The sequence below is a fragment of the Zootoca vivipara genome, chromosome 13, assembly GCF_963506605.1.
Source record: "Zootoca vivipara chromosome 13, rZooViv1.1, whole genome shotgun sequence".
NCBI lineage: Eukaryota > Metazoa > Chordata > Lepidosauria > Squamata > Lacertidae > Zootoca > Zootoca vivipara.
Genome location: NC_083288.1, coordinates 53367325 through 53395235, shown reverse-complemented (window position 1 = coordinate 53395235; position 27911 = coordinate 53367325). Strand labels below are relative to the sequence as shown.

The 27911-nt window shown below is 52.3% G+C and overlaps 3 protein-coding genes across 8 annotated transcripts in view; 1 reads left to right on the top strand and 2 right to left on the bottom strand.

Annotated features, from left to right (window-relative positions):
* The window catches only part of LOC132593069 (zinc finger protein OZF-like), a 47897-nt gene extending 32911 nt beyond the window's left edge, over positions 1–14986 (top strand). The window contains exons 1-3 of one of the 5 annotated variants that reach the window (XM_060281964.1): positions 7846–8013; positions 9631–9822; positions 11594–14986. In XM_060281964.1, the coding sequence (XP_060137947.1) occupies positions 8001–8013; positions 9631–9822; positions 11594–13170 (1782 nt within the window). In that variant the 5' untranslated portion in view covers positions 7846–8000 and the 3' untranslated portion in view covers positions 13171–14986. Of the gene's footprint in view, positions 1–7845; positions 8014–8979; positions 9021–9147; positions 10548–11593 lie in introns of those variants that run through there. The other 4 variants (XM_060281966.1, XM_060281972.1, XM_060281963.1 and 1 more) reach the window with 4 other exon arrangements.
* LOC132593071 (calpain-5-like) lies at positions 100–5386 on the bottom strand. The gene is made up of 4 exons (XM_060281975.1): positions 4954–5386; positions 4330–4451; positions 3687–3823; positions 100–1004 (listed from the first exon to the last, which is right to left on the bottom strand). Exons 1-4 carry the CDS (start codon positions 5103–5105, stop codon positions 825–827), a joined length of 591 nt encoding a protein of 196 aa, XP_060137958.1. The 5' UTR covers positions 5106–5386; the 3' UTR covers positions 100–824.
* Positions 14987–17278: 2292 nt separating the features above from the next.
* LOC118094937 (calpain-5) overlaps positions 17279–27911 on the bottom strand; it is a 28849-nt gene continuing 18216 nt past the window's right edge. For both annotated transcript variants that reach the window (XM_060281961.1, XM_060281962.1), the window contains exons 12-13: positions 22163–22299; positions 17279–19318 (exon numbers count right to left, since the gene is read on the bottom strand). In XM_060281961.1, the coding sequence (XP_060137944.1) occupies positions 19139–19318; positions 22163–22299 (317 nt within the window). In that variant the 3' untranslated portion in view covers positions 17279–19138. The remainder of the gene's footprint in view (positions 19319–22162; positions 22300–27911) is intronic.

Sequence of the window (27911 nt, the reverse complement as noted above, 5' to 3'; positions counted from 1 at the left end):
GCTGGGAAAATGTGCTCCTAGCCATGGAGGGTTCTTGAGCGTGACAGAGAGGGGTCCATGAGCACCCCAAAAACCTGCTCTTTCCGGGGGGGGGGGGTTACCCTGCCCCCAGCCAGCCGCTCTCCAGCCTCCCAGCCACAAAGCCAACATCCTCCCTAGGTTCAAACTCTGTTAATTTTCTACTCTGTACACTGTAGGTGTAGCTGGGTTTTTACAGATCCTGCTGGGTTTAGAAGACTTTATTAAAGCAGAATATAAAATTTGAAGTGCGCCACAATTCTCCACCAGCATTTGAAAGCAGCAAATAGAAGTTCCAGAAGCTCAAAGCTTCATGGCTACATTCCTGGTGCCCAGCAAAGAGAGGTTTTGTCAATGTTTATAGTTTCCCTTTTCCGTTTGCGGCATCCAAGAGGGGAACAGTCTCCCTCGGAAGGTGGTGGACAAGTCCCGGTAACTGGACTTGACAATCAACTGCCTTTCCTTGGACCTCGTCAGGACAGAAATCCACGGCAAGAATTTCCTTCCATTTCCACCCGTGCGCAACCAGACGCGTCCCATGTGCCTCTTTCACCATTTCGTTTCCCACGGCTGCTGCAACCGTTCTCTCCGTTTTACGTACACGTTATAAAATGAAACTTCTGCGGAAATAAATGACAACAAGCAGTACGGCTTCTTCGTCTTGAGCAGAAGGACGGTGGTCCTTGCCTGTGTGCCGACAGCTCCACATTCTTCGGGAGAGGGGGCCTCCGGGGAAAGGGTGCGCCCACCCCTAGGCGGTCACCCAATGCACTCCCTGGCGCCCACAGAGGGCTCCTTGGCCGAGCTCACAGAGCCAGGAGGTCTGAGCTGGTGGAGGTCTCCACGAGGATGGAGCCCGGAGGGCAGGCAGGGGGTCCCCCTTGCAGCCGCAGCACCTGCCCGCTGCCAGCGTCTGGGGGCGTCTCCGCAGCCAAGACTTTGACGTACCCCAGCCGGGTGCTGCGCAGGAACCGCCTGGCCCACACCTGTGGAGCAGGGACCAAAAGGAGAGGAATGTGAGATGGTAGATTGGGAAAAGGGATTTGTAATTTATGGCATGTTGTGAATTGAAAGAAAACTACAGGAGTAGTTATGTAGACTTCGGGTTGCGTAAGCGGCAAACCCGGAATTATTTTTCCAGGTTTTGCTGCATGTGCAGAAGCGCTCTACCCAGTTGCGAAAACCTCGGGATCCAGCCAGACCTCCGGAACGGATCCCGTCCACAACCAGAGGTACCACCGTATATGAAAATGATGTGCCAGCGGTATTTGACTCCTAGCAAGTTGACGGAAATGTATAGGACAAGTTCCAAATATCTGCTGGAAATGTAAAGAAAAAGAAGGTGCCTTTCATCATATGTGGTGGAACTGTAAGGTAACGAAAGCTTCCTGGGAGATGATATGAAAGAGCAAATGCTAAGAAATAACCTTTGTTAAGAAACCAGAAGCTTTTCTGTTAGGAACTACAGGTGCCTCCATCAAAAAGGAAGAGAAAAGATATGTTATGTATGGAACAACAGCTGCCCAGATGCCCAGAGATGGAAAGAAGGCAAAGTCCCGACAAGAGAGGAGTGGCAAGCTATGAGGGACTATGCCAATGGCAAAACTGACTGGAAAACTGAGAAACCAAGAGGACAAAAACTTTACAAATGAATGGGAAAAATTTATAAGTTATTTAGGAAACCACTGTAAGCAGATGGAAACACGAGCAGGATTTCGATCTCACTTGTAGTGTAAGAATCACCGCGGACAATGTGGTTTGATATAAAAATTGAAGTATGAAAGAACACGAGAACAGGGCCTTTTCTGCAGTGGCTCCCCGTCTGTGGCATACTCTCCCCAGGGAAGTTCGCCTAGCGCCTTCATTATACACCTTTAGCCACCAGGCAAAAACGTGGTTTGATTTGACATCCTATACCCTTTTTAAAATGCTGGCTCTTTTGAGTGGTTGTTTTTTATTGCGTTGTCGTTTTTTGTTTTGATTTTGCGTATCCTATATAATGAAGTGCAAGTGTCTCTGCGTCCAGTCCCTGTGTCCGTGCTACTGCGCATGTGCCCCACGGACACAGGGATTGGACGCAGAGACACGAGGCATTCGGCTCCCTCCCCTTACCAGCTCCAGGCTTGGGCTCCGTTCCAGCCTCTTCACTCCGGCCACAGGCGACAATTGTGCAGCCGCCTCCTCAGCTCCCTCTTTCGGAGCACCGGCGCCCAAGTGGAGCAACGCGCGGGGGGAGGAGGAGTGGGAGACGGCCACAAATTCGGTCACAAGATGGAGGCAGAAAGAACCACTCGGCCTCAGTGGCAGCGGCGTCCCCCAGCCGCCTTTCAAACTACGCTTCCCAGCAGCAATTAAAAACTAACGAGGGCGGTTGGCGGGCCGGTGTTGGTGGTGGGCCAGCCACGTTCCTGGCTAGCGAGGCCGCCACAAGTGTTTTCCCTCCCGCTCTCTCCGTTCCTATCTCTCTCCCCTTCGAAACCTCCCCCCGCCCGAGGAGAAATGCTGCCTGGGTTCACTCGCAGGGGGGCGGGGCCTACAGTTCGAGTCCGCCTCAGGCTGGCCGAGGGAGGCGGGCGAGGGGCTGAGGTGATTCTCTCCCCCCCCCCCAGGTTGTCTGAGGAGAAGCACTGCAACGGGTGGCAGCCTCTGTTTCTGGGCTCCCTCCGGGAAGGAGCGAGCCGATGCAAGCAACTCGATCTCCCCCGGCACCTGTTGTTGGAGCGCTTTCCCATTTCCTCCAGCTGCGCCCTAAAGTGCAATCCGGCAGGTGCGTCGCCTGCCCCCCCTACAAAAAAGGACCCAGATATTTGAATGAATGAATGAGTCCCCCCCCCAAAAAAAACCCACACGGTTTTGCCTGTGAGCGCAGCCCGATCCTGTCACTGTTCTAGCACCCGTTAATTTAACGGGCTTCATGATACTAATTTGATATATTATGTGAACTGCCCTGAGACATTCGGGTATAGGGCAGTATGGAAATTAAATAATAAATAATTATATGCAGTAATAAATGTTTAAAATGAGACTCCATGGAGGGCGCGGGGATGAAGTCGTGAGTTTCGGATGAATCACTTTTTATGGATATGTTTTTCAATTCTTTGTTTATAACTTTGTATTCGTGGAACCAAATGAAAAACAAAAATGAGAGGATTCATTCATTCAACGCCCGCCCCAGTTGGTGTTCGGGGCAGGGGGAGAAGCCGGCAGGACCCGAGAAGAGGACGGCCCCACAGGAGGGGTGCGGCGGATGGTGTCCCTGATTCCACATTCCTGCATTGCGGGGGTTGGGCTAGATGACCCTTGGGGGTCCCTTCCATCTCGACAGTTCTGCGGTTCCACCTCAGGACCGCCGATGGCGCCATCCATCATGGACTCAGTCCTCTTGCAGACCCCAAACCCCCCTCCTGGCCCAGAGCTTCCTCCCAGTTCATAGAATCGTGGAGTTGGAAGGGAGCCCCAAGAGGCAGGTATCGGAGCTTTAAAAGCATAGAACTGTTGGGCTGGAAGGGGTCCCCAGCGGTCATCTAGCCCAACCCCCTGCCATCCAGTCTGTACCCTCCCCGGGACAGCCTTCCTTTTGCCCCCCGGAGCCCTGAGAAGGGGGAGGGAGAGCGGTCGGTGGGGGTGGGAGATCATGCCAATGCTCTTGCCCCCCCATCCCCACCCACCTCGATGCGGATGGGCTTCCGCGGGCGCCGGCGGCAGAAGACGGCCTTGAAGTTGAAGTCGGGGCTGGAGGTGGCCTTGTGGAGGCAGGATCGCACCGCCTGCCCTTCGGCGCAGAGCTTCACGTAGACATCTGGGGCTGGAGAGAGAGGGAGGGGGAGACACCCCAGTCATTTGCCCCCAGGCCTCTTGTGGGACCCCTCTCCCAAGGGCCCCTCCCTCACCAGCACCCCCCCCGGGCACAGGTAGACTATCCCTGAATGTGGAGGCTCTGCGCCACAGCTCAGAGCTGCTGACCGGCCTCTCCTGCCGCCTCCCCCTTGAATTCGCCCCATGCCCTTTTTGCAAGCCGTCTAGGGCATGCCCTCAACACCCACCTTGTGGCAGTGAGATCCACAGAACCATTGTCATTTTATCTGCCGTTCCTGCATCACGGGGGGTTGGGCTAGATGACCCTCAGGGTCCCCCTCCAGCTCCACCGTTCTACAATTATTTGTGCTGTGGGCAGCTCAAGGCTCCCAAAAGGGGTGGCATCAGGGAGAGGGGAGGGTCTTTCTGCGGAATCACGGAATTGTGGAGCTGGGAGGGATCCCCAGGGGTCATCTAGCCCAACCCCCTGCAACGCAGGAGTCATCGCAAGCTCACCTTTGCTGGAGTTGGGGAGCGCCAGCCCCACGGCCCGATGAACCCAGACGGAGGTGATGAGCTGGTGGGATCCGGAGCAGCAGCTGCAGCGTGGAGGTGGGGGGTCATTGCGGTTGATGGCCCTGGGGGGGCAGAGAGGGAGGGAAAGAAGTGTATTTTTATTCTAATAGCCTTTCAGGAACATAGATCTGTACGGGGCTCCCAGGGATCATCCAGTCCAACCCCCTGCAATCCCTGCTTAGGGCTCCTTCATCTAAAGCCCACCCACCCGCTAAACTACCCTGTGAACTGCACGTGAGCTCCCAGGAATCATTTTTGTGGGGTGGGGGGTGCTTTCAAAATGAATACACAGCCGAGGAGAGAACCCCCACCACCCTCTGTCTTTCTGGTATCACACAACCGGCTCCATCTGTAGAGAGGGGAAGGCACTCTGCCCATGCCCAGAGGAACACTTGTCACCCTCATTAAATCGCAAAGTTGCAAAGCTGAAAGGGGCAGGTGGGACCGACCCAGCTGCTCCGAAGGGGCCCGTCAGGCGAGGCGAATGCACTCTGCAGATGCTCAGAGGGAAGGAGGGAGGGAGGGAGGCGGGTGGGTGGGTACGGGTTGAGGGGACCTGCTCACCGCAGCCTGGCTGGGCGCTCGCTGTAGATCCGCAGGAGGAAGGCGCTGCTCTGGCCGGGGTCAAAGGTCGTGGGCAGGAGGGCGTAGCGACCCCCGGGCACCTCCACCCGGAGCAGGACACTGCGGGAGTTGATGTAGGTGGAGCCAGCCATTCGGGGCGGGATGCGATGCAGGCGCCAAGTCCGGTTCTGCTCCACCTGCGAGGAAGGGAATGATATGGAATGGGGAGGGGTCCCCAGCGGTCATCTAGCCCAACCCCCTGTAAGGTGGGAATCGCCACTCAAGGGGGGGGGTGGACAGCCGGCCTCTGCTCAAAGGCCTCCATTGGGCTGGATGAGTCCTGCAATTCAAATTTCAGCGCCAACGGCCCCCTCCTCAGCCCCTCCCCTGCCAGGTCAGGCAAGGCCTCCCCCCCCTAGGGCGGGTCATTAAAAACCTAGTTTTGAAAATGCCTTCTCCAAAGGTCTTATCTTACTACACTAGGAATTATATGGCTATATCTGAAATTTCATGCATATCAGTTAATATCTTGACCCTCCTCCATGAAAATAGCTGTTTACTTGGCCATTTTCCTATTTCGTGAAGACTGAAAATTCAATTCAGCGGAGCAGGGTCAAGATATTAACTGATATGCATGAAATTTCAGATACAGCTATATAATCCCTAGTGTAGTAAGGTAAGACCTTTGGCGCAGGCATTTTTTTTAAAAAAAAGTTTTCCATGAACCGCCCTGCTCCCGCCCCCCAAGAACCTCCTGCCATGGGCGTACCCAGGATCAAAACTAGGGGGGGGCAAGGGGAGGGGCCAAGGCACGGAAGGGGAGGGGCCACAAAGTGGGCGGGAACGGCAAACTCGCGCTCCGCCGGGCTGTGCCCCTCCCTAGCAGCAGGGCTGGTGGGCGGAGGCGGAGCCCAGCCCAGCGGAGCGCGAGTTCGGCGTTCCCGCCCACCGCGCCGCGCTCCCTGGTTCCCCGCCGCGCTTGGCCTTGCCTGAGGGCGCGCCGGGGAGCTGGAGGGAGGGTGCGGCGCGGTGCGGCAGGAATGGCGAACTCGCGCTCCGCCGGGCTGTGCTCCGCCTCTGCCCACCAGCCCTGCTTCTAGAGTAGGGCAGCTGCCCTAACTTGCCGCATGGTGGGTACGCCCTTGCCTCCTGCCCCCCAGAACAAGGTGCTTGGACTCACGCTGAAGAGCTCGAAGCCAATGGGGAGGTTGTGCCCCCCAGAGCCAGACCCCCGGAGCTGACGGGTGTCTTCCTGCTGCAAGGAGATCAGGACTGAGTCTCGAAGTCCAGACACATCAAAGAAGAACTGGGGGAGAAGAGAAAAAACGTCAGCCAATTATTTTGACTGCATATATATAATATGATATGATAATACATATATATAATATGATATGATGATGATGATGATGATAATAATTTATTATTTATACACCGCCCATCTGGCTGGGTTTCCCCAGCCACTCTGGGTGGCTTTCAGAAGGATATTAAAATACAATAATCTAATAAACATTAAAAGCTTCCCTAAACAGGGCTGCCTTCAGATGTCTTCTAAAAGTCTGGTAGGTGTTTTTTTCCTTTTGGCATCTGGTGGGAGGACGGTTCCACAGGGCGGGCGCCACCACCGAGTGAGAGTTCCTTCAGCGGCGGGGCAAATGCACTCTGCACATGCACAGGTGGCACTCAAGTCTACCTAATGCACCCTAGGCATGCACACCACAGACCCCAGGCCCTTGTTCCAGGCCAAGCCCTGTGGTGGGTGGGGGGCTCCTGCTGTCCTGGCAAGCTTTTGGGGGGTGGGCCTCTGGGCTCCTTGACCCTTTCCACACCCAGGGAGAGGGGCCGGTTCCCTGCAGAGGATTGGCAGGCCTAGTCTAAGGTGCCCCAGAGCCAAACCTGGCTGGCTCCCACTTGGATGGTGCAGTGGTTAGAGCACTGGGCTAGGACATGGGGGAGACCAGGGTTCAAATTCCACACCCCCTCAGCAGCTCCTGGGGTGATCTTGGTGGACGGTCGCTGACTCTCAGCCTACCCTACCTCGCATGCTGTTAATACACACACACACACACACACACACACACACAAACACAGAAATTCCGACCGTGAAAAGTTAAAGTGTGGCTTAAATTCGCGAACTTAAAAAAACTGGCTTTTACGATATCGCTGCTGAAACAGAAATACAGGAAAATGGAACGGGGGTGAGTGCCTGTGGAATTTTAAGGGAGCAGCTTATATTCGGGGATCGTCTCCCCCCCCCCTTGAATTTTAAAGGTACTGCTTATATTCAGGTCAATATGGAATTTCGTGTTTTTATCTTGCTTTTTTATGCTGTCAACCTCCCTGAGATCTATGGATGGAGGGCAATAAATTTACGTAATTGAACTGCACAATTGGAAGTGACCCCCCAGTGGTCATCTAGTCCACCCCCACCTCCCACCCCGCAATGCAGGAATCGCATTTTATAGGTTGCAATTACTGACATTGTGTGGTGGTTCTCTGTTGCTTGTGAGCTGCTCTGGGAATCATTGGAACGAAAAGCAGAAATACGGTACTATCAGTCAATCAATCAATCAATCAGTTGTCAGAGTCTGGTCTTGGTGGGCTGGGGGGGGCTGCAGGAGCCCCCGGCTCTATGTGATGAACCTCCACTGCATCTGGGAATCTCACATCCCCACCGTGATCCCTGAAGGGGACCCCAGCGGTCATTTATTTCAACCCCCCACAATACAAGAATCGCAGTTGAAGAATCCCTAAGAGACGGTTGCCTGATCTCTGCGTAGAAGTCTCCCGTGAAGCCTAGAAGGCAGAGTTGGAAGGAGTCCCCAAAGGTCATCCAGCCCAACCCCCTGCAATGCCATGTGGTGGGGTCCCCCTGGAGGTGAAAGGAGACTGGGTGGGCTCTGGGGGGGCTGTTAGAAACTGTCCTGCTCAAGGAGCAGAGGGTGTTGACCTGTCTCACTTCAAACCTCCCCCCCCCCTTCGCAGGTCCCCAAAATGGCAGAAGGTGAGCCAGAGAAACCGGAAGCAAATGGGGGTCACCGTCCGGGACGATGGCGAATTCTGGTACGCTTAGGGTTTTTGGGGTGTGTGTGTGTGTCTCCATTGGTCTCTCTGTGATTGTGGTGCCCCTCAGAGTCCGATTCTGCAAGGCTCCATTTCAGGGGTTAGCAGGACTCTAGGATGTGGAAAGACCTCAAGGCGGGCTGATCCCTCGTTCCGTCTCCAAAGGGCTCCTTGGAAAAGACCCTGATGTTGGGAAAGATTGAGGGCACTAGGAGAAGGGGACGATAGAGGACAAGATGGTTGGACAGTGTTCTCGAAGCTACGAACATGAGTTTGACCAAACTGCGGGAGGCAGTGGAAGACAGGAGTGCCTGGCATGCTCTGGTCCATGGGGTCACAAAGAGTCGGACACGACTAAACGACTAAACAACAACACAGGGGCCTTCCACATCTGCCCCCCCCCCGGACCCCGTGTTCGTTTCATTTCTTGCATGGGACACGTCCTCAGAGATTATTTTCGGGAGGGAGGGATGGATCTCCTGCCTGGGAAGCCCCCCCCCGCTCGCTGAGCTGGAGTTTTTTTTTTTTTGTTGTTGAGGGGGTGTCTTGTTGGAGCCATTTCTGAGCCCAAGGCACCTCCTGCCACTACGCAGACTTTTGCCTCTTCTCCATCCCAGCCTTTCCTTGGGATCCAGGAGCCTGGAGGTACTATGTTGGGGGAGGGGGAGAGGAGAGCCCCCCCCCATGGCCACCCTAGTCTCCCTTGCGGTTAGTCCGGATCAGATGTGGGCTCCTTGGGGCAGAGTCCTTGGCACAGATGGAGGAGGTGGGGACGGGAGGGGAGGGGGCAGCCCCTGGCGCGCAGGCTCAGAAGGGGGGAAAGTGAAGGCAGGGAGAGGGAGGGGCGGGCTCCATGCGCTCGGCTTTGCAAGGGTTAAAAGGAACAGAGCTGGATTCCTAGAGAGGACAGGAAGTGGAGGGGGTTGAAAGTGTTCCGGAGCGGAAGCCCCTCCCTCCCTCCCTCCCACCCACATCCCCTCCTGCTTCCTTCTCTCTCCTGGACTCCGGTGAGTGAGTCTCCTCTCTTAGGCTGTGCTGGGGGTCCCAGAGGTGCAGGGAGGGCTATTTCACCAGAAGGGGCAGAATAAGTTTGATTTCTATTCACAAACTGGGGTGGGAAGGAGGAGGAGGAGGAGGTCCGTCTAAAACAGGCATACCCAAATTGCAGCCCTCCAGATGTTTTGGCCTACAGCTCCCATGATCCCTAGCTAAGAGGACCAGTGGTCGGGGAAGATGGGAATTGTAGTCCAAAACACCTGGAGGGCCGAAGTTTGGGGGTGCCTGGTCTAAAACCTTAACAGAAAGCATACCATGTACACAAAATCACAGAGAAAGAACGAGAAAGTGAAACTCAGGAATAGGAAGAGGAAAGAATCTCCACACATCAGATCAATTCTTTTCCCACTAAGAAATGCAAACTGACAATACCATGCCAGGCTTATGAAGTGGGGTGAGGAGCAAGCAGAGGAAATTGGAATCACTGGAGAGGTTTAGAAATGGGGCTTCTGTGGGGAAGGGGCTGCCCCATTTGTGCTTCTCCAGGGGCAGGAGAATATCTAGGGCAGGAGAATCCCTGCAGGGCCTCTGAGGCTCCCTTTGCTTCTTCCTCTCTCCCAGGACCCTGCAGCTTGTTTTGGCTCCTCGACTCCCCAGCAAGGATGAAAGAGACGGATTCTGCAAAGCTAGCGAGGATGGAAGGGGGAAGGTGGACGGTGGACCTGGTCAGGTTGCCTCCTGCATCCCTCCCCGCAGCCTCTGAGCATTCCCTCCCTGGGGCCTCCAAAGAAGGAGACTCCACCACACTCCTTGGTACGGTAACAAATTCCACTGCCGAACAGCTCTTACTGTCAGGAAGTTCTTCCTAATGTTTAGGTGGAATCTTCTTTCTTGCAGTTTGAATCCATTGCTCCGTGTCCGCTTCTCTGGAGCAGCAGAAAACAATCTTTCTCCCTCCTCTATATGACATCCTTTGATATATTTGACCATGGCTATCATATCACCCCTTAACCTTCCCTTCTCCAGGCTAAACATGCCCAGCTCCCTAAGCCATTTTTCTTCTTTGATTTTTTCTTTGATTTTATATGCTGTGATCTTCTTTGTGAACCACCTTGAGACCTCTGGGTATAGGGTGGTGAAGAAATTAATAATAATAATAATAATAATAACGGGAGAGAACAGAGAACATTCAACATCGCAAAGCCGAATGCCTAGACAGGAGCTCTTGTGGCCGTTGTGCTTAGATTAAGCGTGAGTTATATTCACTTTTCCTCTTCTGTTGCTAACGAAACAATACAGAGTTGGTCTCCTCATGAACATGGGAAGGGGGTTCACAGTGAAGAAGGTGATTTTCGTATAAATTTAAATTTAGCCCAACCAGATTGAGGTAACTGCTGATGAGGAGTGTGCAGGTGAAGATGTTGCTGTTTGTTTCACAGAGGAGGCAGGGACGTTGCTGGATCCTGACCAGAGAGCTCTGCGTAAGGAAGTCAAGGAGGAGAATCGTGGGATCATGGACCCTCTCAGTAAAACTCCCGGTTAGATCATAAGATCATTTTTAAAATTCCATACATACCTCTATGTCAGGGGTTGACAAGGCTTGAGCAGCCTGGGCCACTTCACTCCCCCGGAGATCTCTCTGCGCTCTCTCTCTCTCTCTCGCACGCATTCTGGCACGGAGGAGGCGTCTGCAGCCGATAGGAAGCCCCGCCAACACCGCTGAAGTGAGTCCCCTAGCCATGCTGTGCGGGGACTTGCCGAGTGGGCGGCAGGGTTTGGGGGCAGCTCGGGGGCTGGTTAAATGACCCCCGCGGGTCGTATCCAGCCCCCGGTCCTTAGGTTGCCTACCTCTGCTCTATGTGATGAACCTCCACTGCATCTGGGAATCTCACATCCCCACCGTGATCCCTGAATGGAGGGAAATCAAGAGTCTTCTCTGTGAATGTCCTTTTTTAGCAATGACCAGGCTTGTCTGAACAGCCCTGGCCTTTTTAAATGTCGGTCTCAGAGTTTTAAGGGAAGTTGAAGTAACTTCTGTCAGGTTTGTTGTTTTTTCTTTTGCTTCTGCCTGCGTTTGGTTGACCAAAGAGATGACTAACCTGGGAGATGGACTGGATTCCAGAATTGAGCCAAACAAAATCCATTCCAGATAAAAGCCAAGCAATGTGTCAGTTCATGCCAGCCAATAAAGGCAGTGAAAACTACAGGAAGGCCCCACATCTAACTGTATTGAGTTCTTCCTCTATCACAGGGGTGGCCAACTCCCAAGAGACTGCGATCTACTCACAGAATTAAAAACTGGCAATGATCTATGCACATTTTGGGGGGGTTCAGGTCAAGGTTGTTGAGCTTTTTTAGGGGAGCAGAGGTTGTTGAGTTTCTTTTTCAGGGGAGCCAAAGCTTTTTTTGGGGGGGAGATCTGAGATCTACCGTGATCTACAACAGATGTCCAATGATCCGCAACAGACATCCGGTGATCTACCTGTTGGAGATGCCTGCTCTATCACAAGCATTCATGAATTTTGTTCCATAAACTGGCTCTCTTTCTTCCTGAGGCTCTAATTAGCTACTCTCTTCATTGCAGATGGTGATGAATTGGAAAGGAAGAACAAGGGGGAAGGGAAGAACAGAATCCACATAGCGGAGAAGTCATATAAATATTCAGAGTGTGGAGAGAACATCCGTCAGAGCTCCCGGTCCACCTCCCATCAAAGAAAGAGCTTCGTTCAGAGGGATAGCCTCACTTCACACAAAAGAGCACAGAGTAGGGAGAAATTGTATCAGTGCTTGGAATGTGGGAAGAGCTTCAGTCGGAAATATAGTCTCACTTCGCATCAAAGAATTCATACAGGGGAGAAACCCTATCGGTGCTTGGAATGTGGAAAAAGTTTCAGTCGGAAATATAGTCTCACTTCGCATCAAAGAATTCATACAGGGGAGAAACCCTATCACTGCTTAGACTGTGGAAAGAGCTTCCATCACAGCTCCACTCTCACTTTCCATCAAAGAATTCATACAGGGGAGAAACCCTATCAGTGCTTCGAATGTGGAAAGAGCTTCAGTCAGAGCTCCAGACTCAGTTCTCATAAAAAAACTCATACAGGGGAGAAACCCTATCAGTGCTTTGAATGTGGAAAGAGCTTTTGTCTGAGTGGTGATCTCACTTCCCATCAGAGAATTCATACACGGCAGAAACCCTTTCAGTGCTTCGAATGTGGAAAAAGCTTCGGTTATAAGAACGCTCTCACTACCCATCAAAGAATTCATACAGGGGAGAAGCCATATCCGTGCTTGGAATGTGGAAAGAGCTTTCGTCAGAGTGGTGGTCTCACTTCCCATCAAAGAATTCATACAGGGGAAAAACCATATCAGTGCTTGGAATGTGGAAAGAGCTTCAGTCAAAACGCCCATTTCACTTCCCATCAAAGAATTCATACAGGGGAGAAAACCTATCAGTGCTCAGACTGTGGAAAATGCTTCCGTCAGAAGGAAAATCTCACTTCCCATCAAAGAATTCATACAGGGCAGAAACCCTATCAGTGCTTCGAATGTGGAAAGAGCTTTACTGATAGCTCCTCTCTCACTTCCCATCAAAGAATTCATACAGGGGAAAAACCCTATCAGTGCTTCGAATGTGGAAAGAGCTTTACTGATAGCTCCTCTCTCACTTCCCATCTAAGAATTCATACAGGGGAAAAACCCTATCAGTGCTTTGAATGTGGAAAGAGCTTCACTAATAGCTCCCATCTCACTTCCCATCAAAGAATTCATACAGGGGGAAAACCCTATCAGTGCTCAGACTGTGGAAAATGCTTTCGTCAGAAGGGAAATCTCACTTCCCATCAAAGAATTCATACAGGGGAAAAACCCTATCAGTGCTTTCAATGTGGAAAGAACTTCACTAATAGCTCCAATCTCACTTCCCATCAAAGAATTCATACAGGGGGAAAACCCTATCAGTGCTCAGACTGTGGAAAATGCTTCCGTCAGAAGGAAAATCTCACTTCCCATCAAAGAATTCATACAGGGGAGAAACCCTATCAGTGCTTCGAATGTGGAAAGAGCTTCAGGAAAAGCTCCCATCTCACTTCCCATCAAAGAATTCATACAGAGGAAAAACAAAAAACCAAAAGTAATATAGCAAAAAACACAATTGTATAGAAAAGAGAAGGGGGGAAGAATAACTAAAAATATCCTTTATCACATTTGTATCATATGATTCATCAACACATAGGGAAGACAGGCGCCCCAGCTCAATCCTGGGTGCCCCCCTCTTCTCCCCATCGCCCACCCTGAGAGATCCTTCCTTCCCTGCATTCCTTGCAGGTCCCTCGCACCTCCAACTCTCCTCTTCCTATCTGTGTCCTTAATTCAAAATAAAGAATCTTAATATAAAAGATACCCAAAAAAATGTGAAAAGGAAACTCCCAGCTCCCTCTCTGAAAATCATCTGTTGCAACAATTATTCATAATTTGCACTCCAGAATAATCCCATCTGTATTTCGTATCCAGCCTTTTTCCTCCCCTTCAGCAAGACGACACTTTCCCCACATTTCCCTCCCTAGCCCAGATTTTACTTTCTTGGGCTCCTTGATCACTGCAGATGGTGACAGCAGTCACGAAATTAAAAGACGCCTGCTTCTTGGGAGAAAAGCAATGACAAACCTAGACAGCATCTTAAAAAGCAGAGACATCACCTTGCCGACAAAGGTCCGTATAGTTAAAGCTATGGTTTTCCCAGTAGTGATGTATGGAAGTGAGAGCTGGACCATAAAGAAGGCTGATCGCCGAAGAATTGATGCTTTTGAATTATGGTGCTGGAAGAGACTCTTGAGAGTCCCATGGACTGCAAGAAGATCAAACCTACCGGTATCCATTCTTAAGGAAATCAGCCCTGAGTGCTCCCTGGAAGGACAGATCCTGAAGCTGAGGCTCCAATACTTTGGCCACCTCATGAGAAGAGAAGACTCCCTGGAAAAGACCCTGATGTTGGGAAAGATGGAGGGCGCTAGGAGAAGGGGACGACAGAGGACGAGATGGTTGGACAGTGTTCTCAAAGCTACAAACATGAGTCTGACCAAACTGCGGGAGGCAGTGGAAGACAGGAGTGCCTGGCGTGCTCTGGTCCATGGGGTCACAAAGAGTCGGACACGACTAAACGATTAAACAACAAGCCCAGCCTTCAAATCTTAACCACTCAGACAGTGAAATGTGACTCTTATAATGATCATCTCAAAATCCAAATCACTATAGTATTTCTCCAGTTTCTAGGTCCAGTTTCTATAAAGTCTTATTAAAACTGTTCCATCAAATCTCAGCCACAAGTCACAATCCACAATTATTATCTCTTTTAATGTTCATCCAATCCTGCTTCCTCTTCTTTCTTCTTTTCCTAATCTTTGGACATTTTAATCCACAGAGGATGGGGAAGGAGGAATCTTAATTCCCTTTCCTCATACGAGATCATAGCTTGCGTTGTTCACCGTTTCAGGAGTTGCATTGCATCCCCTTTTAGGACCCTCGTACCTATGGGACAGCCTCTCCCGGTATGACCCACAGAGGACATTAAGGTCCATAAATAATAACATACTGGAGATCCCGAGTCACAAGGCGGTTAGGCTGGCCTCGACCAGGACCAGGGCCTTCTCAGTACTAGCCCCGACCTGGTGGAACGCTCTGTCTCAGGAGACTAGGGCCCTGCAGGATTTGTCACCTTTTTGTAGGGCCTGCAAGACAGAGCTGTTCCGTTTGGCCTTTGGACTGACGCAGTCTGACCCCGGGGTTACCCTCCCCTAAGGTTTCATCTCATAATGGTTTTATCTTACTTGTAGATTTTTAATTTTAAAATTGAATTTTAACATTGTATTAATCTGTATTTTAACTGAATTGTTTCTTTTATACTTGTGTTGATATATTTTTTGTTAGCCGCCCTGAGCCCGGTCTTGACTGGAAGGGCGGGGTATAAATAAAATGATGATGATGATGATTATTATTATTATTATTATTATTATTATTATTATTTTGCTGGCTGTACATTTTTCTCTGCCGATCATTCCCACACCAGCTCAGCCCAACCTCGTCTTTCCATGGAGCACTTTCTCTCTGCTCCTGTTCTTCCCTCGCCTGCTCAACACAACCTTCTGCCTCTCCCAGCAACTCCTTTCCGGTGACTCCCAGCTTAGGACCCACACATTCCCCTCGGTCTCTTATTTCTGGGTCTTCAATGCCAAGGCGCCCCATGTCTGGATGGAGAGCAGAGCTGCAGAAGCTTCTTCGGAGGAGATGCATCTGGTTCCCAATAAATCACGCAGGGGCGAAGATCATTGGCAAAAGAACAACTTTTGACTAAAGGTTTTTCGGCTTCTGCGGTTTATTGCTGGCAGTGGGCAGGTGGGGGTCTGGGGAGCAGATATAACAGTGGGGACCACCCATGGGAGGGCAGGGGAGGCCTGAGTGGGTCAGCACCCCCCCCCCGTGCAAACCTAGCTCTCCAAGAAGGGAAAGAGTGACCAGCCGCTTGGACTTTGGCCTCTTCTCTCCTCCGGCAAAACGAGACGCACCGGAAGAGGGCGGGGCAAAGTCCCGGGCCAAGAGAGGTCTGTTCTGTTTTGTCCCTGCCAAACAGCCCCCTCCGAACTGGCTGCGGCGAGAAGCAAGAGGACAAGAGAAGGGAGGCCGCCACTGGCCCCCACCACTGGCCCCCACCACTGGCAGAGCAGCGAAGAACATAAGCGAAACCCTGCAGGATCCGACCATTGGTCCACCCAGCCCAGCGTCTGGTTCCCACTGTGGCTGACCAGATGCCCCCAAGGGAAATCCAGGAGTAGGACCCCTCTCCGCTCCTGCCTGTGGACTGTCTGGCCAGAGTGGTGCATGCTCTGGTTGTCTCCCGCTTGGACTACTGCCATGCGCTCTACGTGGGGCTACCTTTGATCAGCTACAACTGATCCAGAATGTGGCAGCTAGACTGGGGACTGGGAGCGGCTGCCGAGACCATATAACACTGGTCCTGAAAGGCCTACATTGGATCAGGGTATGTTTCCAAGCACAATTCAAAGTGTTGGTGGCATGATCTAAACTCTGGAATAAGGGCATAAAATTTACGGCATGTACTGTATTAAAGGAAAACATCATAGAATCATAGAGTTGGAAGAGACCACAAGGGCCATCCAGTCCAACCCCCTGCCAAGCAGGAAACACCATCAAAGCATTCTTGACATATGCCTATCAAGCCTCTGCTTAAAGACCTCCAAAGAAGGAGACTCCACCACACTCCTTGGTAGCAAATTCCACTGCCGAACAGCTCTTACTGTCAGGAAGTGGAATCTTCTTTCTTGTATATGAATCCATTGCTCCATGTCCGCTTCTCATGAAGATGATGTATCAATGGTATCTCACTCCAACCAAGTTGGCAAAAATGTACAGGACTGGAAGTAAAAAATGCTGGGAAAGCTTAGATAAGGATGGCGATTTTTACCACATGTGGTGTTGTTGTTGTTTAGTCGTTTAGTCGTGTCCGACTCTTCGTGACCCCATGGACCATAGCACGCCAGGCACTCCTGTCTTGCACTGCCTCCCGTAGTTTGGTCAAACTCATGTTCGTAGCTTCGAGAACACTGTCCAACCATCTCGCCCTCTGTCGTCCCCTTCTCCTTGTGCCCTCCATCTTTCCCAACATCAGGGTCTTTTCCAAGGATTCTTCTCTTCTCATGAGGTGGCCAAAGTATTGGAGCCTCAGCTTCACGATCTGTCCTTCCAGGGAGCACTCAGGGCTGATTTCCTTAAGAATGGATAGGTTTGATCTTCTAGCAGTCCATGGGACTCTCAAGAGTCTCCTCCAGCACCATAATTCAAAACATGTGGTGGCTGTGTAATAAATAATAGCCACATGTGGTGGCTGTGTAATAAAATAATAGCCACATGTGGTGGCTGTGTAATAAAACAAAGGCATTTGGGGACAGTATATACAATGAACTTAAAATAATGTCTAGATATACCTTCCCTAAAAGGCTGGAGGCATTTCTTTTAGGAATGCTTGGGGAGGAGATACCAAAAGAAGACGAAAAACTTTCTGTATGTGACAATGCCGGTCAGAGTTTCAAGGATGAAACATCAAGATCTGCCGACTATCGAGGAATGGCAAACAGATGGTAGAGTGTGCAGAATTAGCCAGGATGATTTGTGAGCAGGATGATTTGTGAGCAGACATTATTATTATTATTATTATTATTATTATTATTATTATTATTATTATTATTATGTGTTGTACAGTACATTTATGAACATTTATTTTATATTTGGGACCTTAAAATTCTTATAAGGGGCCATTGTCAGGATCCCCCCTTCTGTTGCGGGTGCGATCATGAGATTGGAGACCGGTTGCCAAGCCTTTAGGTATGTGGCCCTGAAAGCGAAATTATGGCTATGGCTCAAACTATGTTTCAGACCAATGGGTTTGGCCCCCCTGATTCTTGGGATAATTTTAAATCTCCATGGGAAAGGGAAGTGGTAGAGGAAGTGCAAAAGTGCGGTCTGTCCTCCCTTTATATTGAGTCCATGACGTACAGCCGTGCTAAAGTGGTGATCGCTCAGAGATTGGGGGATATCGCCAGACAGGAGGACATAGCCCGCGTGAAATCTGGGATGTTTTTAGGGGAGCAGGTGTATCGGTCTGCACCAGCCCGTTACCTGGCGGATATCCACTACGTGGAATACTAATTACTGTGGCTAGACTGAATGTCCTTGATTCAGCGGTTTTGAGGGGAAGATTTGGAGGAGTCCCATACGGTCAGAGAATGTGCCATTGTGCCTTGGGTGAGGTAGAATCCACAGAACACATTCTACTGAGTTGTCCCTTTTATAATGATTTAAGGCAATATCTTATAGACCCGTATTTATCTCAGTTTAGTTCCCGACCAAGAGAACGGCAGGCAGCATATTTGCTAAACAAGCCCACTGGGAAAATAACCTTCTCAGTGGCTAAATTCCTCTTCCTGGCGCTCAAGTGTCGGAAACGTATAATCGAATGTCTTGATGTGGGTTACCTGTAGGAGGTTTAGTAGCGCGGTCATACCCCATTTATGTATCCCTCTGATGCCTTCAGTTTTATATTTTTATATTTTTATGTATCCCTCTGATGCCTTCTGTCTTATATTTTTATATTTTTATGTATCCCTCTGATGCCTTCAGTTTTATATGTTTATCTTTGTGTTGAGAAATGTTTTTTTGTTTCTGACTATCGGTCGAATAAAGTATATTGATTGATTGATGGAAAATTCTTATAACAGCAGCTGTAGCTGGGAAAATGTGCTCCTAGCCATGGAGGGTTCTTGAGCGTGACAGAGAGGGGTCCATGAGCACCCCAAAAACCTGCTCTTTCCGGGGGGGGGGTTACCCTGCCCCCAGCCAGCCGCTCTCCAGCCTCCCAGCCACAAAGCCAACATCCTCCCTAGGTTCAAACTCTGTTAATTTTCTACTCTGTACACTGTAGGTGTAGCTGGGTTTTTACAGATCCTGCTGGGTTTAGAAGACTTTATTAAAGCAGAATATAAAATTTGAAGTGCGCCACAATTCTCCACCAGCATTTGAAAGCAGCAAATAGAAGTTCCAGAAGCTCAAAGCTTCATGGCTACATTCCTGGTGCCCAGCAAAGAGAGGTTTTGTCAATGTTTATAGTTTCCCTTTTCCGTTTGCGGCATCCAAGAGGGGAACAGTCTCCCTCGGAAGGTGGTGGACAAGTCCCGGTAACTGGACTTGACAATCAACTGCCTTTCCTTGGACCTCGTCAGGACAGAAATCCACGGCAAGAATTTCCTTCCATTTCCACCCGTGCGCAACCAGACGCGTCCCATGTGCCCCTTTTACCATTTCGTTTCCCACGGCTGCTGCAACCGTTCTCTCCGTTTTATGTACATGTTATAAAATGAAATATTTCAAAAAACTTCTGCAGAAATAAATGACAACAAGCAGTACGGCTCCTTCGTTTTGAGCAGAAGGACGGTGGTCCTTGCCTGTGTGCCGACAGCTCCACGTTCTTCGGGAGAGGGGGCCTCCGGGGAAAGGGTGCGCCCACCCCTAGGCGGTCACCCAATGCACTCCCTGGCACCCACAGAGGGCTCCTTGGCCGAGCTCACAGAGCCAGGAGGTCTGAGCTGGTGGAGGTCTCCACGAGGATGGAGCCCGGAGGGCAGGCAGGGGGTCCCCCTTGCAGCCGCAGCACCTGCCCGCTGCCAGCGTCTGGGGGCATCTCCGCAGCCAAGACTTTGACGTACCCCAGCCGGGTGCTGCGCAGGAACCGCCTGGCCCACACCTGTGGAGCAGGGACCAAAAGGAGAGGAATGAGAGATGGTAGATTGGGAAAAGGGATTTGTAATTCATGGCATGTTGTGAATTGAAAGAAAACTACAGGAGTAGTTATGTAGACTTCGGGTTGCGTAAGCGGCAAACCCGGAAGTATCTTTCCAGGTTTTGCTGCATGCGCAGAAGCGCTCTACCCAGTTGCGAAAAACTCAGGATCCAGCCTGACCTCCGGAACGGATCCCGTCCGCAACCAGAGGTACCACCGTATATGAAAATGATGTGCCAGCGGTATTTGACTCCCAGTAAGTTGACGGAAATGTATAGGACAAGTTCCAAATATCTGCTGGAAATGTAAAGAAGAAGAAGGTGCCTTTCATCATATGTGGTGGAACTGTAAGGAAACAAAAGCTTCCTGGGAGATGATATATAATGAAATGAAGGAGCAAATGCTAAGAAATAACCTTTGTTAAGAAACCAGAAGCTTTTCTGTTAGGAATTGCAGGTGCCTCCATCAAAAAGGAAGAGAAAAGAGATCTTATGTATGGAACAACAGGCGTCCAGATGCCTAGAGATGGAAAGAAGGCAAAGTTCCGACAAGAGAGGAGTGGCAAACTATGAGGGACTATGCCAGGCACCCCCAAACTGCGGCCCTCCAGATGTTTTGGCCTACAACTCCCATGATCCCTAGCTAACAGGACCAGTAGTCAGGGAAGATGGGAATTGTAGTCCAAAGCATCTGGAGGGCCGAAGTTTGAGGGTGCCTGGACTATGCCAATGGCAAAACCGACTGGAAAACTGAGAAACCAAGAGGACAAAAAGTTTACAAAAGAATGGGAAAAATTTATAAGTTATTTAGGAAACCACTGTAAGCAGATGGAAACCCGAGCAGGATTTCGATCTCACTTATAGTGTAAGAATCACCGCGGACAATGTGGTTTGATATAAAAATTGAAGTATGAAAGAACACGAGAACAGGGCCTTTTCTGCAGTGGCTCCCCATGTGTGGCATACTCTCCCCAGGGAAGTTCGCCTAGCGCCTTCATTATACACCTTTAGCCACCAGGCAAAAACGTGGTTTGATTTGACATCCTATACCCTTTTTAAAATGCTGGCTCTTTTGAGTGGTTGTTTTTTATTGCGTTGTCGTTTTTTGTTTTGATTTTGTGTATCCTATATAATGAAGTGCAAGTGTCTCTGCGTCCAGTCTCTGTGTCCGTGCTACTGCGCATGTGCCCCATGGACACAGGGATTGGACGCAGAGACACGAGGCATTCGGCTCCCTCCCCTTACCAGCTCCAGGCTTGGGCTCCGTTCCAGCCTCTTCACTCCGGCCACAGGCGACAATTGTGCAGCCGCCTCCTCAGCTCCCTCTTTCGGAGCACCGGTGCCCAAGTGGAGCAACGTGCGGGGGGAGGAGGAGTGGGAGACGGCCACAAATTCGGTCACAAGATGGAGGGAGAAAGAACCACTCGGCCTCAGTGGCAGCGGCGTCCCCCAGCCGCCTTTCAAACTACGCTTCCCAGCAACAATTAAAAACTAACGAGGGCGGTTGGCGGGCTGGTGTTGGTGGTGGGCCAGCCACATTCCTGGCTAGCGAGGCCGCCACAAGTGTTTTCCCTCCCGCTCTCTCCGTTCCTATCTCTCTCCCCTTCGAAACCTCCCCCCCCACCGCCCGAGGAGAAATGCTGCCTGGGTTCACTCGCAGGGGGGTGGGGCCTACAGTTCGAGTCCGCCTCAGGCTGGCCGAGGGAGGCGGGCGAGGGGCTGAGGTGATTCTCTCCCCCCCCAGGTTGTCTGAGGAGAAGCACTGCAACGGGTGGCAGCCTCTGTTTCTGGGCTCCCTCCGGGAAGGAGCGAGCCGATGCAAGCAACTCGATCTCCCCCGGCACCTGTTGTTGGAGCGCTTTCCCATTTCCTCCAGCTGCGCCCTAAAGTGCAATCCGGCAGGTGCGTCGCCTGCCCCCCCTACAAAAAAGGACCCAGATATTTGAATGAATGAATGAATGAGTCCCCCCCCCAAAAAAAACCCCACACGGTTTTGCCTGTGAGCGCAGCCCGATCCTGTCACTGTTCTAGCACCCGTTAATTTAACGGGCTTCATGATACTAATTTGATATATTATCTGAACTGCCCTGAGACCTTCGGGTATAGGGCAGTATGGAAATTAAATAATAAACAATTATATGCAGTAATAAATGTTTAAAATGAGACTCCATGGAGGGCGGGGGGATGAAGTCGTGAGTTTCGGATGAATCTCTTTTTATGGATATGTTTTTCGATTCTTTGTTTATAACTTTGTATTCGTGGAACCAAATGAAAAACAAAAATGAGAGGATTCATTCATTCAACGCCCGCCCCAGTTGGTGTTCGGGGCAGGGGGAGAAGCCGGCAGGAGCCGAGAAGAGGACGGCCCCACAGGAGGGGTGCGGCGGATGGTGTCCCTGATTCCACATTCCTGCATTGCGGGGGGTTGGGCTAGATGACCCTTGGGGGTCCCTTCCATCTCGACAGTTCTGCGGTTCCACCTCAGGACCGCTGATGGCGCCATCCATCATGGACTCAGTCCTCTTGCAGACCCCAAACCCCCCTCCTGGCCCAGAGCTTCCTCCCAGTTCATAGAATCGTGGAGTTGGAAGGGAGCCCCAAGAGGCAGGTATCGGAGCTTTAAAAGCATAGAACTGTTGGGCTGGAAGGGGTCCCCAGCGGTCATCTAGCCCAACCCCCTGCCATCCAGTCTGTACCCTCCCCGGGACAGCCTTCCTTTTGCCCCCCGGAGCCCTGAGAAGGGGGAGGGAGAGCGGTCGGTGGGGGTGGGAGATCATGCCAATGCTCTTGCCCCCCCATCCCCACCCACCTCGATGCGGATGGGCTTCCGCGGGCGCCGGCGGCAGAAGACGGCCTTGAAGTTGAAGTCGGGGCTGGAGGTGGCCTTGTGGAGGCAGGATCGCACCGCCTGCCCTTCGGCGCAGAGCTTCACGTAGACATCTGGGGCTGGAGAGAGAGGGAGGGGGAGACACCCCAGTCATTTGCCCCCAGGCCTCTTGTGGGACCTGTCAGAGGGCCTGGTATGGCTACTCTAGAGTAACGACTCCAGCATGGTCTTTTAAGGTTTTTATTAAGTGCTGATTATTTACAGTGTTCAGAGCAGTAAAAATGCATCCTTAAGGTGAGGTGTCTGAACTCCCGAATGGCGATTGGCGCGTTTTCTTCCAGCACCACAGCTTTGGCAGACCCAACCTCTTCCCCCTACGTTTGCGTCGCAATTCGGGAGTTGGGGGAATTGGCCTCCCCCCTGTGCGTCCAACTTCCTGTCCCACCTGCGGCCTGGGCTCCACAACCTTGCCTGAGCCTCGGACACCACTTCCTGACTCTCCGCTGGAGGCAGAGCTCTCCTTACTCTCTCCCGCGCTTGGGGATGGGCTGGAACTTAAGATGGGAGGGACTTCCCTGTATCCCTCGTCCCTCACATCCATCCCCCTCCCAGGCTCCTCTCCCCCCCTTCCTAGTGGCTCTCCGCTTGCTGGGGACGAGTGAAACCCCAAGAAGTCTGTGGCATCCGAGCCTGTGGGTGTAAAAATTTCCCCCCAATCCTGCGATCTTTCTCCTTCCCCCTGAGAAGACGGGAATCCCAAGAAGTCAGTGGCGTCAGAGCTGGTGGGAGTAAAAATGTTCTGCCAGTCCTCTCCTGCCTCTGACGTCCTTGACCTCGGTGAAACCCACACCTCTTCTTCCGTGTCCTCAAATTCCGCTTCCCATCTCCATGGAGAGCTGCTGCCTGCTATCCCTTCCTCCTGCCCCTCCCCCTCTCCCTCCCTTTCCATGTGCCAGGGCTTGGGCCTGTGGGGGAACAGGGCGTGGAACTCTTCCACTAAAATTTCCTCAAGTACTTCTGTGGCCGGTATCCACTCATTGTGGGACGGCGGAGTGTCCTCCCATGCTATCAGGTACTCCAGTCCTCTCACCCCTCTCCTTGAGTCTAAAATCTCAGTTGCCTCATTGAGCTGTCGGGCGTCTCCCGTCTCCCCCCCTCCCTCTGGAGGCTGATCGCTGTCCCTGAACCTGGTACTTTCCCTGTACGGCGACAGCAGCGATCTATGAAACACTGGGTGCACTCTCATGTCCTCCGGCAGTGCTAGCCTGAAGGCTACCGGGTTGACCTGTTGCGTGACCGTGAAGGGGCCCAGCCTCCTGGGTGCTAACTTCTTGCATCGCCCCCTGGTGGGAAGACCTTCCGAGGATAACCAAACCTTGTCCCCCACCCTGATGACCTCTCCCGGTCGCCTGTGGCGATCTGCCCCCTTCTTGTACGCTTCCTTGGCCCTCTCCAAGTGTTCTCTGAGCTGCTGGTGCACCGTCTCCAGGTCCTCTGCCCAATCCTCTGCCTGTGGGCCCTCTTCCTCCTCCTCCCCCTCCCTCTCCGGGAAAGATCTGAGGTCGCGCCCGTAGTTGGCCTTAAAGGGCGACACCCCTGTGGAGACGTGCACCGCATTGTTGTAGGCAAATTCTGCCAGTGGCAGGCGATCCACCCAGTCCGTTTGCCTCTGGCTGACGTAACATCTCAGGTACTGCTGCAGAATGGCGTTGACCCGCTCCGCCTGTCCATTGGTTTGCGGGTGCCTAGCCGTCGACAAGCTGACCTCCACCTGCAGGAGGTTCATGAGCCGCCGCCAGAACCTGGAAACAAATTGGCGGCCACGATCCGAAATAACCCTTAAAGGCAATCCATGCAGTCTGAATACGTGGTCAACAAACAGTTTGGCCGTCTCTTCTGCCGAGACCGCCCTGGCACACGGTATAAAATGGCACATTTTGGACATGAGGTCCACCACCACCAACACTGCGGTCTTGCCCCTGGACGACGGCAGGTCTGTGATGAAGTCCATGGACACTACTTCCCACGGCCTGTGCGGTGTGGCTAAGGGCTCCAGCAAACCTGCTGGTGGCGCTCTGACCACCTTTGCTCGCTGGCAGGTGTCACATCCCCTTACATAATCCCGAACATCCTCCCGCACCCCTGGCCACCAGAAGTGTCTCATGACTAGGTGAGTGGTTTTGTCCCTTCCAAAATGACCCGCCGTTGGGTTGTCGTGCATCTGCTTGAGGGCCTTACCTCTCAGCTGTTTGGTTGGCAGGTACAGGGCTCCCTTGTAAAAAAGCAAACCCCTCCTTTCCTCAAAGTCTTTGGCCTGCTCCCCCCCCTCTCAGTTCTCTGAAGATGCGGGTGGCAAATTCATCAGCTGCTGTCAGTGCTGTGAGTTCTGCCTCGCTCACCACTGCTGCTCCGCAGGACCATGCTGATGGGGGGAAAATATGCCTGGGTGCCGGTGGCAACTCCTCCTCCATATACTCTGGCTTGCGGGAGAGGGCATCCGCCCTGACATTCTGCTCTCCCGGGATGTAGTGGATGGAGAAGTTGAAGTTCGAGAAGAACTCTGCCCACCGTATCTGCCGCTGGTTGAGCACCCTGGCAGTTCTCCAGAACTCCAGGTTCTTGTGGTCCGTGCACACCTGGATGGGGTGCTTGGCGCCCACCAGGAAGTGTCGCCAGTGCTGGAACGCAGCGTGGATCGCGAGAAGTTCCCTGTCAAACACTGTGTAGTTGCGTTCCGGCTGGGTCAGCTTCCTGGAGAAGAAGGCACAGGGTCTCCACTCTCTGTTGGCGTCCAGTTGCAACAGAATCGCTCCCAGAGCCTTGTCCGAAGCATCTGTCTCCAGGCGTAGGGGCGCATCCTGCACCACGTGGAACAGGTGCTGGTCTGAAGCGAATACCCTCTTGAGGCTTTCGAACGCTGCTTGCGCCTCTGGTGTCCACCGGAACTTCTGCTTGCCTCTCAGGCAGTCGGTGATAGGAGCCGTGACGCGAGAGAAGTTCTTGATGAACTTCCTGTAGAAGTTCGCGAAGCCTAGTAGGCGTTGGGCATCTTTGCGCGTCCTGGGGCTGTGCCAGTCCAGGATGGCCTGCACCTTGTCCTTGTCCATCGCCAGCCCCTTGTCTGACAGCTTGTAGCCTAGGAAGTCCACTTCTTTGGTGTGAAACTTGCACTTCTCCAGCTTCACATACAGGTGGTTGTCCTTCAGGCGCTGCAACACCTCCCTGACATCCTTCACATGCTGCACTGGGTCATTGGAGTAGATAAGGATGTCATCCAGAAAGACCAAGCAGTTCTTGAAGAGGAGGGACCCCAGGACGTGGTGCATGAAGGCCTGGAAGCATGCTGAGCCCCCTTGCAACCCGAAGGGCATCACCAGATATTCAAAAGAGCCCAGAGGCGTGAACATCGTGGTTTTCCATTCATCACCCTCCCGGATCCTAATCAAGTTGTACGCCCCTCTTAGGTCGAGCTTGGTGAAGATCTTGCCCCTGCGTGCCGCTGTCAGGAGATCATCCACTCTGGGCATGGGGAAAGCCACTGGCTCTGTCACCGAATTCAGCCGTCTAAAATCCACCACCAGACGGCGCTGTTGCGTGTCTTTCTTGTCCACCCAGAAGACCGGGCTGCCCCCTGCTGCCTTGCTTTCTCTGATGAACCCCCGCTTGAGGTTCTTGTCGATGAAAGCGCGCAGATCCTCCAGTTCCTGATCTGACATGGCGTACAGCTTGGCTGGGGGTATAGTTGCCCCTGGCACCAGGTTGATCTGGCAGTCAAAAGGCCTGTGTGGGGGTAGGTGGTCGGACTCCGCTTCGCTGAAGACCTCCTGCAGGTCCCAGTACGGCTTGGGTATCGCCTCACCCCCCTTGACGTGCATGGTGGCCACCGTGGCTATCGGAGGCCCCTCCCCTGGTTGGTGCTGCATGCAATGTTCCAGACAAAAGTCCGATCCAAAAGTGATGCATCTCTGGTGCCAACTGATGGAGGGGTCGTGGCGCGTCAGCCAGCTCATGCCCAAGACGATGGGGGGGTCTGAGATGGTTGTGACGTTGAAAGCCAGTGTCTCTGAGTGCCTTCCCACCGTCATTCTCATGGGGGGGGTTGATGCGTGATGGCCCCTCCCAGCAGCTCTCTGCCGTCAATGGTGGCCACGTGCAGGGGCAAATCCAGCTGCAGAAGTTGGATCTGGTGCTCTTCTGCAAAGTTTCTAGAGAAGAAGTTGGCGGAGGCACCACTGTCAATTAAGGCGAGGACTGTCAGGGGATAGCCATTTGGGAGCGTGAGCGTGACTTCTAGAACCACTCCTGCTCTGGGAGGGGTGGGCTGGCTGTGCTCCTCTCTGTGCGGGTGGGCGGGCGGGGGCTGTTGTCTGCTGACTGTGCCTGGCCGCTCCCCCTTGTCTCCTGCAGCCAGGCTGTCTCGTTTCCCTGCTGTGGTGCTGCGTCAGCTGGGGAAGGTACAACCGTTCCCGCCTTTCCTTGCCACTCTCTGCGATGAGGGCAGTCTCTGACGCGATGCCGGGGGGAGTTGCAGAGAAAGCAATTCCCGCCTCTTCCCTCCTTGCGTCTTGGCGCCGCCGGGGTTTGAAAAGCCCGCGCGCGCGCTCCTCCGATCTCCATCGGTTCCGGCTCTGGGCTTGGCCTGGGCGGGTGTGGGGGCGGGCCCTGGGGTGGGGTTTGGTGATGTGGTCTGTCCTGGGAGCGTGGGAACCAAGGTTTTGCTGCGCGCGTCGCTTGTTTGTCATTCCATCTGGATTCCTGTCTCACCCCCACCGCTAGCGCCGCTTTGCTTAACTCATCCATAGTTCGCGGTTTGGGACCTCTTGCCAGCTCATCCTTAACGTCTGCGTGCAAACCCATGTAGAAGGCTGATTTCACTGGCTCACTTTGCAGATCCCACCCCAGTTTGTGCACCAGCATTGTGAATCTCGCCCAGTAGTCCCTAACTGTCGATTTTCCTTGTGTTAAGTTATGAAGCTCCTCTTTAGTGGCCTCCATTTCACTGTCACTAGCGTACATTATTTTTAAAGCTTCTAGAAATAATTTTGCGTTCTTCATGCAAGGATTTTTTTGCGCGATGAGCGGTCTTACCCATTCTCGGGCGGCCCCCGTCAAATGCTCTATGATAAAGGAGACTCTGTGCGCGTCATCTGGGAATTCTGCTGCATGCAATTCCAGCGCATAATTTATTTCTGTCTCGAATCCTAGGTACTCCCTAGGGTCGCCGCTAAACTTGGTGACTAGGCTCTGTCCCCTTCTCACTTGGACTAGCTGCGGCTGGGGCACCCCCCCACCTCTAGCGGCTTTCTCCTCTTCCAACTTTTTCTGTAGGTCCAAAACCATCACCCTTAGCTGTTTCTCAGTCTCCTCTTTTGTCCTCACCTGGTCCACCAGCTTGTTCAGCTCCTCCTGCGCCCCTCGCGCTTCCTCCTGAGCGGCATGCAATTGCTGCTGTGCGTGCGCTGTGAGGTTCTGCAGCTCCTGCTTCGCTGCTTCGGCCTCCAGCCTCCAATGCTCAGCCTCTTGAGCGCTCATCGCTGCACTCCAAAGTAGCCAAAAAAAGATTCGGGAGTTGCTGTCAGAGGGCCTGGTATGGCTACTCTAGAGTAACGACTCCAGCATGGTCTTTTAAGGTTTTTATTAAGTGCTGATTATTTACAGTGTTCAGAGCAGTAAAAATGCATCCTTAAGGTGAGGTGTCTGAACTCCCGAATGGCGATTGGCGCGTTTTCTT